Source organism: Anomaloglossus baeobatrachus, chromosome 5 (genome assembly GCF_048569485.1).
Source record: "Anomaloglossus baeobatrachus isolate aAnoBae1 chromosome 5, aAnoBae1.hap1, whole genome shotgun sequence".
Classification (NCBI taxonomy): Eukaryota; Metazoa; Chordata; class Amphibia; order Anura; family Aromobatidae; genus Anomaloglossus; species Anomaloglossus baeobatrachus.
The window spans coordinates 241,668,913-241,684,158 of record NC_134357.1 but is presented as its reverse complement, the minus strand read 5'-3'; the positions used below and the strand labels follow the sequence as shown (position 1 = coordinate 241,684,158).

The 15,246-nt window shown below is 50.4% G+C and overlaps 1 protein-coding gene across 2 annotated transcripts in view; it reads left to right on the top strand.

The window, feature by feature from the left end:
• The first annotated feature begins 216 nt into the window (after positions 1-216).
• LOC142311118 (uncharacterized) overlaps positions 217-15,246 on the top strand; it is a 30,879-nt gene continuing 15,849 nt past the window's right edge. The window contains exons 1-6 of one of the 2 annotated variants that reach the window (XM_075349244.1): positions 217-313; positions 2,856-2,979; positions 4,585-4,752; positions 4,832-4,913; positions 6,062-6,147; positions 6,254-6,371. In XM_075349244.1, the coding sequence (XP_075205359.1) occupies positions 2,902-2,979; positions 4,585-4,752; positions 4,832-4,913; positions 6,062-6,147; positions 6,254-6,371 (532 nt within the window). In that variant the 5' untranslated portion in view covers positions 217-313; positions 2,856-2,901. Of the gene's footprint in view, positions 321-2,855; positions 2,980-4,584; positions 4,753-4,831; positions 4,914-6,061; positions 6,148-6,253; positions 6,372-15,246 lie in introns of both variants that reach the window. The other variant, XM_075349243.1, reaches the window with a different exon arrangement.

Here is a 15,246-nt window from a genome sequence, read left to right as displayed (position 1 = left end):
GCCGACATTGCAGTGAGAGGACTAGACTGCGGCAGCACAGCCTCCTTGTAGTCCCCGCCACCACAGACGCGGCCGGCCAATGTGAAGGCGCTTCACCTGCGGACTCTCTATCTGGCGCAGATGACTCACCTTACGTCATAGCCACGCCCCCACACTGTATCCGCACTAGCAAGCAGGTCGTCTGGTATAGGGCGTGTCGGCCATGTTGTTGTGGCCCCCACAATGCCCTGCTGCACGAGTTCTACTTCCCTAATCCCCGATAATCCTGTATTTCCTGTGAGGCAGATGTAGAAACTCTTTATTCCTGTGTTCGGTGAGAGGTAATAAATGTGATATATGGTGAGGATAATACACACTGTGCGGATTCTGTGCCTGCGGTCTCTGGACAGCTGCTCTCCAGGGTTATTACAGGACCTGTGGTACATAGTCCAAGCACTGTGTTATGGAGCAGTGTGTGAGTGGATTCTTGTCTCTGCGGTGTAATATGGGCCTGTGTCTCTTGTATATGTAAATATTAGCCTGGATTAGTAATAATATGGTTTTGGAGTCTTCCTGTTTTCGTGCTGGTGACTAATGACGGCAGGCTTCTGGTGATCAGTGTATATTAATAATGCCTACACGTTAGTGTAGAGCGCTTCATGGTTGGCGCTTCATGGTTGGCGCTTCATGGTTGGCGCTTCATGGTTGGCACTGTGCTATTCCCCTGCGCACACACCGTTTTGCTCAGAGACCCTCCACATTAGGAGCACTTATAATAGCGGCTTGCTGTTCATATGTTGAGTCTTTTCAGCGGGTTGTAGCCAGCTCAGGTTTCCAGGCAGTTCTATGAAGTAATCTGACCATGCTTCAGGCGTTTTCTGTCCAGAGGATGCTCTACTTTACAAGATGTCAGTGGCAAGGCTCGACAGGCGTAGGAAAGATGTCCAGGTGTATTATTGAGCATTTGCCGGGGGATTTTGCTTTAAAAAATTGCTAGCGGTTTCTTCATTATTGATTTAGAGTTGGGAAAAAAAAAAGGTCTGGAAAAATATCAATACAAGATGCAACCAAAAAAACCAAACACATAGGGGCACTTTGCACACTACGACATCGCAGGCCGATGCTGCGATGCCGAGCGCGATAGTCCCCACCCCCGTCGCAGCTGCGATATCCTTGTGATAGCTGGCGTAGCGAACATTATCGCTACGGCAGCTTCACATGGACTCACCTGCCCTGCGACCGTCGCTCTGGCCGGCGACCCGCCTCCTTATTAAGGGGGCGGGTCGTATGGCGTCACTGCGACGTCACACGGCAGGCGGCCAATAGGAGCGGAGGGGCGGAGATGAGCGGGATGTAAACATCCCGCCCACCTTTTTCCTTCCGCATATCCTACGGAAACCGCAGTGATGCCGGTAGGAGATGTTCCTCGCTCCTGCGACTTCACACAGAGCAATGTGTGCTGCCGCAGGAACGAGGAACAACATCGGACCGTCGCGTCAGCGTAATTATGGATTACGCAGACGCTGCACCGATGATACGATTACGACGCTTTTGCGCTCGTTAATCGTATCATCAAGCCTTTACACACTACGATGTCGCATGCAATGCCGGAAGTACGTCATTTTCAATTTGACCCGACCGACATCGCACCTGCGATGTCGTAGTGTGCAAAGCCCGCCATAGGCTGCGTGCCCATGATTAGGGTTCAAAGGGCATTGGACGTAGAGCGTTCTCACTGCATCCAAAACACGGTGTACAGTACAAGCACAGTGGATGGTTCTAGAAATCTCATGCCCACTGTGCTTGTTTTTCCCACAGCATAAACTAACATATGGTGCAGCTTCCCGAGCGAATGTCAATTTATTGTTACAGAGAAAAAGACTGCAGGGTCCCGAAACCTGATCATGGGCACGGGCAGGTGCGGTCTCCTGCACAGAGCACTCGCGGCCCCCACAGGAGAGGATATGCTACATCCAGGAGGCAGCATGTCCATCGTGGGCACGTACTCACAAAGGATGCTTCAGGAAAGGAGAAAAAATGCAGATATTTCCTGAAGCATCTTCCTCCTGAAAATCTTACCTTAAATAAGACGTGTGCGCATAACCTAGTATTTCCCATGGACATATTGGGAAAATTAGCACCACATAATGGGGATTTTGCTGGAGATTTACTTAAGATTTCAACTGTTTGCATTTGAAAAGGTGAAATTCATAGTGACAATATCGAGCTTACAGTGACAAGCAGCAGATGGTGGCGGTGCAATGCCAGCCACGTTCTGCCCTCGTGTGGATCAGTTTGTAGGATGCCGGTACTGTACTGCATAGATGATCTGCTACGTCCACAATCTGTGGGAACATCCCCCTATCAAGAATCTGTGAGCCCAGCGATAACTGTATACTTCATAAGGAAACCACTCTGGGGACATGTTCATCTTATGGATTCAGGGTCTGATTCTGGACACATCCGGGGACATTGTAATTATTTACCCCATTCACAAGCTCCCGAACACAGTCCGTGTCGAATAATGCGAGAGTGCTGGATTACATATTCTGCGCCATGCTCTGTTCATATGGATACCACACTGTAAAGTTCCATTTAACGTCCGTGGAACTAAATTACATGCTAATCCGTGCCAAAATCAGTGACCTTGTTTTTATTCCACACGTGTTTTGCTTATACTTGCTGCAGGACCACAATCTGGTGTAAACAGAGCAGGGTTTGTGGCTGTACATTACCTATATAATAAGACTATTACATTATGTATATTGGCTGTAATTCTGTACATTATGTATATTGGCTGTAATTCTGTACATTATGTATGTTGATTTTTATCAGTGCTTTGTGTATTCACATTCTGTTCTCTCTCCGCATTGTAGCAGGACATTGTGTGTTGTATAGACAATTTATTTTAACCACTTGAAGATGGATCAAGACAAGAGTCTGAAAGCTGAGAGTATATTAAAGCTCACCCTGGAGATTATCCACCTGCTGACCGGAGAGGTGAGGGATTCTCTTACATCGCTGGCACCCAACACTAACTGACGTGGGTAGATCTAGCTTCCATCACATCAGTTTAATTTCTTAAATGTCACTGTCAAGCATAATGACCACATTTACAAGTCTTCAAGATGGCGGCGGACACTTCATAGCCACCAGCACCCTTTGTAACACAATTGTGGGTTTCTGATCAGTTTCCCAGGTGGGTCAGGGGTTGCTAGTTATTCCCGCCCCTGTCTGTCCTTCCTCTGCATGTAATAACAGAGGCAGGGGAAAAGACAGACCAGGGATGGGAATTACTAGCAAACCCTGACCCACCTATTAGATATTCCATTGTATCTCTCATCAAATAAGTGTATTTCACAATCTTTACTTGCCTGTATTTCAGAAAGTGTACATCCGATCTCACAACTTAAGGTATATTTAGAATTAGCATGATGAGACCAATATAGCCCTGGCTTTAAAGGGAACCTGTCAGCAGAAATTTCCCCTAAAACCTAACAGATTCCCCCTCTGCAGCTCCTGGGCTGCATTCTAGAAAGGTCCCTGTTATTATTGGGCCCCCTTTCTGACCAAAAAAAAGAGTTTATAAAGAGGTACCTTTTTGGCTTCGGATTCTATAAATCAGACACGGGGGCGGGCTGCCTGATGGCCGTTATTCTGCCCCCTGGTCCTGTATGCCGCCCCCATCGCTGATTTCCATACTTTTGGACGCCGCCCACTGCTCCAGCCATCCCCGCGCATGCCCAGTGCCAGTCTCACGGGACTGAGCAGTGTGACTGCTGGTGACGTGTGCGCAGGCAAGTGATTATGGGCGGGACTGTGACTGTTATCAGCAAGTACCCGCCCATAATCTCGTGAGCGCGCAAACCTCTCCAGCGTCACACTGTGCTCAGTGTAGATGCTAGACTGTATGGGGTGCTTCCAGGGATGACGTCCCTTTGTCACGTGATAGGGGTGTGTTCAAAATACTATCACGTGACAAAGGGATGTCATACCTGAAAGCAGCCCATACAGTCTAGCATCTACACTGAGCACAGTGTGACGCTGGAGAGGTTTGCGCGCTCACGAGATTATGGGCGGGTACTTGCTGATAACAGTCACAGTCCCGCCCATAATCACTTGCCTGCGCACACGTCACCAGCAGTCACAGTGCTCAGTCCCGTGAGACTGGCACTGGGCATGCGCGGGGATGGCTGGAGCAGTGGGCGGCGTCCAAAAGTATGGAAATCAGCGATGGGGGCGGCATACAGGACCAGGGGGCAGAATAACGGCCATCAGGCTGCCCGCCCCCGTGTCAGATTTATAGAATCCGAAGCCAAAAAGGTACTTCTTTATAAACTCTTTTTTTTGGTCAGAAAGGGGGCACAATACTAACAGGGACCTTTCTAGAATGCAGCCCAGGAGCTGCAGAGGGGGAATCTGTGAGGTTTTAGGGGAAATTTCTGCTGACAGGTTCCCTTTAATTTATATAGGAAAATCCTGGTGATTGGTCCTCTTTATAGAGGCTCAATGCAACACCATAAGTTGTCACTCTCAGCTTTTCTTAGTAATGTCTCCTGTGAAACCTGGATAGTTATGTTGTATGAATTTATTCTAAATCTACAGAATTACACAGTAGTGAAAAAAACATATGGCGAGCTGCACCAGGCATCAGGAAGAAGGACCAAGCCTCAGAGCCCCATTGAGATGCCTCAATCTTGGCAGCTTGAGAGAGACAGTGAGAAGATGATCCTGGAACTCGCAGACAAAATCATTGAGCTGCTGACTGGAGAGGTGAGCGCTGCTGGGGGTGTATACTGTAATACCAAGGGGTGATGTATGTGGATAATGGCTGTATCATGGTTTTTCTCAGGTTCCCACTGAGCAATATTTAGAAGAACCCAAAGACCTGGATGAGGATGATATGGAGAATAACGAGCCCTTCTCGTCTCCAGGTAAGGAGAGACTTTATTTGTTAGAAAGGAGAAAGCAGTTTTAAAAGCCCCCCCTCACGCACATTAGACCAATATTGGCTGCATCTGCAGATATCAGTGGGTTCAGCCAACACTAATGGGTGCAGGGTTGCCAGCCAATTGATCGTCAGGTGAGATCTCTATTAGGCATGTCCTATTTTGGACTGCCGATCGATTTGTTCTTCAAGAGATAAGCTGTAAGCCAAGATGTCTGTTTATGGCTTTAATATAGAGAACACAGCATTGTTCGACAGAACAAGTAATCCTGTGCTTAGAAAAGACGGCCATAATGGCATTGAATGAGCAGCCAAACTTAATGTGTGTGGCCGGCTTAAAGGCCCCGTCACACACAGAGATAAATCTTTGGCAGATCTGTGGTTGCAGTGAAATCATGGACATATTGTTCCATTTGTGCACAGCCACAAACCTGGCACTGATTGTCCACAATTTCACTGCAACCACAGATCTGTCGCAGATTTATCTGTGTGTGACAGGGCCGAATATATCCGCAGGACATTCCGCAGGATCTCCCATAAATCCGCAGCACAACTTTGTCTGTTTTGTGCTGCGGTTTTATTGCGGAATGTCCTGCGGATATGCTGCGGGCATTCTGCATTGAGGATACAGTACCATGGCTTCGGCACTGCATCCATCATGCAGCACTTCACTTTCTGGCCATGTCTGTCTGTACTTTGCAGGAGAAGTTGGGTTGGCCTGAACTAGCTCCGGCTGTCACATGACCGGAGCTCGTGCAGGCCCTGCCCTCCTACTCCTGGCTCCTCTGCACCGGAGGAAGTGACTCTGGTGTCTTCAAACAAGGCAGGTACGCATAGGATCGCGAGAAAAATCCGCAGGAATAACTGGCACGCTGCAGATGTTTCCGCAGGGAAATCCGCATTATTTCCGCTGCGGAAAAAAACGCAGCATGGGCACTTCCAAAATGCTTTAGAAATTGCTGGGGACTTGCTGTACTGCAGATTTGAGAAATCCACGGAATTTCCGCGAAAAAATCGCGGCAAATTCTGCAAATTTTTCGCAGCGTGGGCACATAGCCTGAGGGTGAAGTAGATTTTTCAGTAGTCTGGTCATCACAAATAAACAATGTAAGTCTTTGAGTGTGTTCCCCACAGAAGGATCCAGTGACAGAAACAAAGCACAAAGACTTTCCAGTCCTCTCTATCCAGATTATACTGATGAAGAGCAAAGTGATCAACAGGTATGTGAGGCACACAGCTGAAAATGTCACACTGAAATGCCGCTGTACTTGTAGATGTGTGGAGAAACTAACTCTTATTTTGTTACATATCATCAAACTTTACCAGGAAGAAGAATCATTTCAGATTAAAGTAGAAGTTGTGGAGGAAGAAGATAATAAGGAGTTGTACGGTGTCAGTGATGTGCAGTGTAAGAAGGAGGAAATCCCTGTAGACATTTCTACAAGTGAGTAATAAAGTCACATTAAAGAGTATTTGTTGGTTTGGAAAATAGTTTTATAGAAAACAGAAAAGTATTATTTCTATATAAAATATATATACTAGATGGTGGCCCGATTCTAACGCATCGGGTATTCTAGAATTTATTGTGTAGTTAATGTATAATTTTTGACTAATAATTGAAGGAAGACACAATATATTTTTTGTTCTCTTCTTCTGGCTGTTGTGTCTGAGATTCTGCTTCCGGGGTTAGTAAGGAGTTCTTGTGTTGTAGTGTGGCTTCTTCTTGAGGTTGTGTGGGATGTTCGTGCTCGTGTGGTTGTCTGCTCTTCCTTTGTAGCATTGTGTTTCTTGTGATGTTGTTGTTGGCTTCTTCCTGCTGCTGGATTGTTGTGCTGCTGGGTTGCGTTTTTTCTTTTAGGAGCCCTTGTAAGGCTGGAAGGCTAAATGTTAACAAATAATCAAGTAGAGTCAAAGAAAGAAGTCAGGGCAATGGCACGGAGTATGTGGCCCCATCCTGTGATTGTTGCCATCCTGGTATGTGCCCCCATCGTGGTATGGGCAGGATCCTTGTGTATGCAGCATCCAGGTCTGTGCCCATCCTGGTATAGTCTCCATCCTCGTCTGGCCCTCATCCTTGTTATGTGGGCTGATTCTTTGATTTGGCCCCATGCTGGTATGCACCCCCATCGTGGTGCAACCACCAACCTGACATGTGCCCCCATCCTGGTCTGTGTGCGCAATCTGGTGTAGGCAGCCTCCCGGTATAGGCACCATCCAGAATGTTTCCTAAGGTGTCCCTTGTACCTGTCCACCGGCTGCTCGCTCCTGTGCGGCATCCGCTCTGCTTTTCCACAGTGGCCGGCGGTGAGTTTCAGGTTGTGGTGTTGAGAAGTGTAGGTTGGCCTGGTATGTGGGCTGATGCTGTGATGTGGCCCCATGCTGTTATGTGCCCCCATCATGGTGTAGCCACCATCCTGACATGTGCCCCCATCCTGTTCTGAGTGCACAATCTGGTGTAGGCAGGCAGCATCCTGGTCTGTGTCCCATCCTGGTATAGTCTCTATCCTGGTATGGCCCCCATCCTGGTATGGCCCCCTTCCTGGTATGTGGGCTGATGCTATGATGTTGCCCCATCCTGTGATTGCCGCCATCCTGGTATGTGCCCCCATCGTGGTATAGGCAGAATCCTTGTGTATGCATAATCCTGGTCTGTGTCCCATCCGGGTATAGTCTCCTTCCTTGTATGGCCCCCATCCTGGTATGTGGGTTGATGCTGGTATGTGGCCCCATTGGGGTATAGGCAGGATCCTTGTGTATGCAGCATCCTGGTCTGTGTCCCATCCTGGTATAGTCTCCATCCTTGTATGACCCCCATCCTGGTATGTGGGTGTCTGTGTAGGGCTGTGTTTGTGTTGCACGTTGTGTGTGTTGCGGTGCGTATGTGGGGCGATGTGTGTGTGTTGTGGGGGGGTGTTTTGTGCGGTGTGTGTGTGTGTGTGTATTTGTCTGTGTGAGTGGGGGCGTGTGATTGTGGAGCGGTGTGTGTGTGTGTGTGTGGGGGGGGGGGGCGCGTTTGATATGAGCGGGGTTGGTGTGTGTGTCTGTGTGCGTGGTGGTTTGTGTTGGGGGTGTGTGTGTGTGTGTGTGTGTGTGTGTGTGTGGCTTAATTTCCTGAATGCTGGCTACTTAACATTAACTACAGTGTTAATGTTTAAGTAGCCATGTGCTTCCCCTGCATTTATCATTGGTTAGTGGGAGAGCTGCGTCCCGGAGTGCTGGGTTCCTAGTGCGCCACAGCTGCGTCTCCTCCTGTCCCCGTCCCTCTATGCGTTTCTGTGGCGTGGGGAAGCCCTGCGATGCCGCAGCTGCGTCTCCTTGGGTCCCCGTCTCTCTGTGTGTCTCTGTGGCGTGGGGAAGCCCTGTGATGCCGCAGCTGCGTCTCCTCCGGTCCTCATCCATCCTCTGTGTCTCTATGGGGCGGGGAAGCCCTGCGATGCCGCAGCTGCGTCTCCTCCGGTCCTCGTCCATCCTCTGTGTCTCTTTGGCGTGGGGAAGCCGTGGGGAAGTCCCCGTCCCTCTATGTGTTTCTGTGGCGTGGGGAAGCCCTGCGATGCCGCAGCTGCGTCTCCTCCGGTCCCCGTCCCTCTGTGGCATAGTTGGGTCACTGACCTGCGCTTTGTGGCATCCTGTGGGTCGGGGCTTACTATAATCCGTCGCGTCGGGTGTAGGGAGCTTCCATGGCGGTGTCCCTTGTACTTGTCCGCCGGCTGCGTCATGGCATTGTCAGGGTTTCAGCGAGTGGGTGTGTCCTAATTGAGTGGTCGTCGCTGCTGATTGGGTGTGGGTAGAGTAAGGTGTGGGGGATGTGATACAGGGCCGCTGCTGATTGTGTGAGGTGGAGTGAGGGGTGGGTGTGTGTGGGGGGTTTGGTCTGTTGGAGCTGTGTGGGCGTGGTTTAGGCGGTTTCAGCGTATGACGTCATTTCCTGGACAGACAGAATAGGGCAAATATATATAGACTAGAAGATGGCCCGATTCTACGCATCGGGTATTCGAGAATTTACGTATTGTGTAGTTCATGTATGATTTTTGTTATATATATAGATGTTGTTGTGTATAGTTACCAAGTGTTTATGTAGGGCGCTGTACATGTTCTGGGTGTGACGGGGGGTGAGAGCGGTGTTGTATGTGTGTTGCGTGTGTTGCGTTGTTTGTGGAGCGCTGTGTGTCTCTAGCGTTGTGTCTGTTGCGCGGTTTGTGTGGGTGTGGTGTGTTTTGGGGGGAGGTATGTTTTGTGCAATGTGTGTTTCGTGCGGTATGTGCGTATATTTATGTATGCCGCGGTGTTTGTGTGTTGGGTGTTGTGTGTGTGTGTGCGGCGTTGTCTGTGTGTGTGGGTGTCTGTGTATGGCGGTGTTTGTGGTTCCCAGTGTGTGTGTGTGTGTGTGTGTGTGTTGGGGGGAGGTGTGCACCTCCCATCGTGCTCCATCCCCCATGCTGCCCACCCCCCATCGTGCTCCATCCCCCATGCTGCCCACCCCCCATCGTGCTCCATCCCCCATGCTGCGCACTCCCCATCGTGCTCCATCCCCCATGCTGCGCACTCCCCATCGTGCTCCATCCCCCATGCTGCGCACTCCCCATCGTGCTCCATCCCCCATGCTGCGCACTCCCCATCGTGCTCCATCCCCCATGCTGCGCACTCCCCATCGTGCTCCATCCCCCATGCTGCGCACTCCCCATCGTGCTCCATCCCCCATGCTGCGCACTCCCCATCGTGCTCCATCCCCCATGCTGCGCACTCCCCATCGTGCTCCATCCCCCATGCTGCGCACTCCCCATCGTGCTCCATCCCCCATGCTGCGCACTCCCCATCGTGCTCCATCCCCCATGCTGCGCACTCCCCATCGTGCTCCATCCCCCATGCTGCGCACTCCCCATCGTGCTCCATCCCCCATGCTGCGCACTCCCCATCGTGCTCCATCCCCCATGCTGCGCACTCCCCATCGTGCTCCATCCCCCATGCTGCGCACTCCCCATCGTGCTCCATCCCCCATGCTGCGCACTCCCCATCGTGCTCCATCCCCCATGCTGCGCACTCCCCATCGTGCTCCATCCCCCATGCTGCGCACTCCCCATCGTGCTCCATCCCCCATGCTGCGCACTCCCCATCGTGCTCCATCCCCCATGCTGCGCACTCCCCATCGTGCTCCATCCCCCATGCTGCGCACTCCCCATCGTGCTCCATCCTCCATGCTGCGCACTCCCCATCGTGCTCCATCCCCCATGCTGCCCACCCCCCATCGTGCTCCATCCCCCATGCTGCGCACTCCCCATCGTGCTCCATCCCCCATGCTGCGCACTCCCCATCGTGCTCCATCCCCCATGCTGCGCACTCCCCATCGTGCTCCATCCTCCATGCTGCGCACTCCCCATCGTGCTCCATCCCCCATGCTGCGCACTCCCCATCGTGCTCCATCCCCCATGCTGCGCACTCCCCATCGTGCTCCATCCCCCATGCTGCGCACTCCCCATCGTGCTCCATCCGCCATGCTGCGCACTCCCCATTGTGCTATATCCCCCATGCTGCGCACCCCCCATCGTGCTCCATCCGCCATGCTGCGCACTCCCCATCGTGCTCCATCGCCATGCTGCGCACTCCCCATCGTGCTACATCCCCCATGCTGCGCACTCCCCATCGTGCTACATCCCCCATGCTATAATAGTTCTCCTATTATACTCAGAGAGGAGTATAATAGGAGGACTATAATAGGAGGAGTAGTCCTGGGGGGAGAGGAGTATAATGCCGGCTCCCTGCACATGTGTACCGGGAGCCGGTGTATGCTGGTAACTATGATACACATCGGGTAACTAAGGGACCTTAGTTACCCGATGTGTATAATGGTTACCAGCGTTCACCGGCTCCGTCAAGATCCCAGCATCGCAAGGTTATGTCTGACGTTGCTGGGATCGTGACGGAGCCGGTGTACACTGGTAACTATGATACACATCGGGTAACTAAGGGACCTTAGTTACCCGATGTGTATAATGGTTACCAGCGTTCACCGGCTCCGTCACGATCCCAGCATAGCAAGGGTATGTCTGGCGCTGCTGCGATCCTGACGGAGCCGGTGTACACTGGTAACTATGATACACATCGGGTAACCAAGGGACCTTAGTTACCCGATGTGTATAATGGTTACCAGCGTTCACCGGCTCCGTCACGATCCCAGCAGCGCAAGGTTATGTCTGGCGATGCGTGCGGAGGGCCGGGGCGAGCAGCCAATCCATGCGGAGGGCGGGGCCAGGCCGAGGCGAGCGACCAATCCGTGGGGGGCGGAGCCGAGGCGAGGCGAGCGGCCAATCCGTGCGGGGGGGCGGGGCCATGGCGAGCCCAGTGGCCAATCAGCTTTGTGTCACTGTAAGGACACAATTTTGGAGCAAGACAGACAGACAGACAGACAGACAGAATAAGGCAATTATATATATATATATATATATATATATATATATATATATATATATATATATATATATATACATTTCTGTTGACAGTGAAATTATAGTGGTTCCTATGGTACGGCCATGTTTACACTACTTGACCAGCGGCGTTAAGCCATTGTTGAGCGGCTACGTTTTTGCTGATTGGCAGTCATATAAAAGCCTGTTTAGACACAGACCACAAGTTATATGCACCCAGAACGATCAGTAATTGATAGTTCTGTCCACATACACTGCCTTTGTTCTCAACGGCCTCGATTATTACATTTTCTGTTCTAGTTTCTTAATTTTTGCCTTGGTTAGTAGGAAGTACTCAAATTTAGACAAATTTGAGACCAATAGTTGAGAGTAAAAGGCCTTTTGTGGACATAAAAAAAAGTCTTAGATCTTGGCGTTCAGCTCATTAAAAATGGGAACAAAAAACTGTTTTAATATTTTTGTTCAATGTTGTTATGATTAACTTTTATTGCATTTTAGTGGCGTGGTGACCGAACCACATGTAGTTCAAGAAATGAGATTTTTATTTTTTTTATACAGCTTTTACAAATCAGATTGTTATATTTTGATCTTATTTTTATGAACATGACTAGAGATAAGTGGACTTAAACAGTAAAGTTATGTGTTTGTGCTGTACAGTCTTTACAAAAAGATCAGTGTCCGAGTTCGGGTCCTTTCCATATGCAAACCACTTGAGTGAACATCGCAGTGCTCGGGTACTCTCAGCCCAGCGTCAGCCACTTGCAGTGTTTGATCGGCTCCCACTGGGGTAATATCAGCGTTATTGGCTGTAGCATGCAGAAAAAGAATAAAAACCAAACCCACCCTCCCCTGTAAACATTGTGTTTTATGGCTGGCTGTATATATGCAGAAAGCCGAGCTGCCCAATCAGTGCCTTCCAATGGGGTTCGGGTCTTGAACTTTATCTAAAGCCCGGCTGAACCCGAACTACCACGGGTCCGCTCCTCTCTAAACAGGACAATACCAGATATGTTTATTTTTTATTTATTTTTTCTAAATGTTTTCATTCATTTAATTATAAACCAAAACATTATGGCAATTACAGATCAGGCTCCTCACATAGGAACTTCTTGAAAACATAAATCGTTACAAATCCAAGCCCCATAGCTCAGTAGTAGTATATACATTGAAACGCCCCTCTCCGCGCACTTATACTTGATACTATAGCACAGTTATGCAGAAGCTTTGCTGCGTGTACGCTTCCCCTACAGCTGCATCTCCTCACCACTGTGTTGGGTTTTACTATATGTTAGTGGCTCACCGGCACCTTCAGTTTCCTAAGTGTGCCGCTTATGTCCTCCAAGAGATACCACTCAGTGTAAAGGGCTTCATGTAGGTCACTATTCCCTGCTCGGTGTTGTAGCACAGCAGAAATGCTTTCCATTTCACTATAAACGGCTTTATTCCCTTATCTCTATTTCGTTCTGCCTCTAGCCAGTCTAACTTGAGCATTGAGTCACAATCGCTCCCACTCTGGGAATCAGGTCCTTTAGCCAGAGTCTCAGTATATTCCTATTGACCATGATGCACATAGCATGGAACAAGATTGGTACGGACTCTCCTATCTCTAACAGTCTTTCTTCTTCTCTTCTGCATAGTGGAATAGGTATAGCGGGGTTCAGAGGCAGATCCCTCTTCCATAAGTTATTCATCATCCGTCTCACGCTGTCCCACCGTTCCCTTACTGACGCACACTCCCAGAGCCCATGTAGAAGGTCTGCGTCCCTCAGCTTGCATTTCGGGCAGTGTATTTTCCTATCCCTGATAGCTGCTGAGATTGGTTTATTGAAAGTTATGATTGCTCTATGCATAATGCAAAACTATGAGTCTCTCCACACCTCGCTCAGCACGTTTTTCCTCAATACTCTCTACCCGCTCAGTATCTTCTCTCCGATCTCCGCTCCCATAGCTCCCAACTGCTTTACCCATCCACTATAAAAGCAGATCTGGTTCTTTCTGAATAAACACCTCCCTGTTTTCTCTGTAAAGTGATGTGATCGTCGATTTGTCCATTGATCGGAGAAGGAATTTGTCCATGCTATTACACCTTGTCTCTTCCTCCACCCACACCAATAGTGACATTATAGACCCTTTAATCTGCCCCTTCTGTAATGTTTGTTGGCTTTAGTCCATATCAGTCTATTATCTCTTCCCTTCTCAACCACCTGTGCTCCTCTGCATGTAGCAAGTGCGCCACCTTATGGATCCCCTTTCGTCTCCATTCTAGTAGCAGGCTATTATCTCCTATATTTGGAAAGGCTGGGCTTCCCCATAATGGCAGATATTTAGAAACTCCACGGCAAACTTAGTTTCTTTGTCGCTCCATTGGGAGACCCAGACACTTGGTGTATAGCTATGCCTCCGGAGGCCACACAAAGTATTACACTAAAAGTGTAAAGCCCCTCCCCTTCTGCCTATACACCCCCCGTGCATCACGGGCTCCTCAGTTTTTATGCTTTGTGCGAAGGAGGCTGACATCCACGCATAGCTCCACAGCTTAGTCAGCAGCAGCTGCTGACTAGGTCGGATGGAAGAAAAGAGGGCCCATAACAGGGCCCCCAGCATGCTCCCTTCTCACCCCACTTTGTCGGCGGTGTTGTTAAGGTTGAGGTACCCATTGCGGGTACACAGGCAGGAGCCACATGCTGTTTTCCTTCCCCATCCCTTAATGGGCTCTGGGTGAAGTGGGATCCTGATCGGTCTCCAGGCACTGGGACCGTGCTCCCTCCGCAGCCCCTGGGAATCTGCTGGCTAGGAGCTGGGTATCGTCAGGGACAAGGCCCTGCTACTGTGAGGTACTCTGTGTCCCCGTGGGGACCGTGCATGGAGCGCTTGTGCCAATACACATTGCAGCACTGCTGGGTGTGTTAGTGCGCCGGGGACTACCGCGCGGCCGCGCTTATTGCCGGCCGCGCTTATAACTTTAGTCCCCGGCTTCTGCGGCCTAGTATCGCATATTCCCGCCCACAGGCCTGCCAGCCAGGGGAAGGGCGGGACGCTGCACAGATCGTCAGCGCTGAGGGCTGGAGCATACATTAGTATCCTCCTCCCCCCTCACTCAGTATACTGGGGCACTAGATTCCCGCACTTTCTTGGGCACGCCCACGGTCCCCTCCTCCCCACAGAACGCCGGCAGCCATTCCTGTCAGCGATTCAGACGCTGGAGAGGAGAGACAACACAGGGAGACCCAGGCAGGGAATCTGGTGATCACACAACCGCTCTGAGCGGTCGGTAAGCAGCACCTGTGGTGCTGGCCCCACTGAGTACCGAAGTGTATATATATAGGCTTATAGGCTATACATTTGCACTGTACGGTCGCTCTGTTGATTTTTGGCTATATACCCTCCTGGATTGTTCTCAGAGGAGACAACAGCATGCCGTCTGCAAAAAGCAAGGGTGCCAAAGCACAGGCGTACTTTGCAACCTGTACCTCATGTGCAGCCATACTACCGGCAGGTTCCACTGACCCTCATTGTGTGCAATGCTCGTCCCCTGTGGCACTTACTCAGCCGGAGCCTCTGCTACTGGTGGCCCAGGTAGAACCACCTGCTACCACTGCTATCCAGGTGACAGGGACGGAGTTTGCAGCTTTTGCTGACAAACTGTCTGAGAGTATGGATAAATGGTCTGCTAAAATACTAGAAGCCTTACAGTCCAGACCGGTGATTCAGGCCCCGGGCTCTGTTCAATCTTTGACCCCTGGTCCCCCTCAATTGGAACAGCAAAGTGCCCCTGGGGTGACCCATAGGTCCCAGGATGAGGTCTCTGACACGGACCGCAGTCCCAGGCCGCCCAAGCGGGGTCACTGGGAAATTCTCTCCACCTCATCACACTGTTCAGGGTCTCAGCAGGAGGACTCT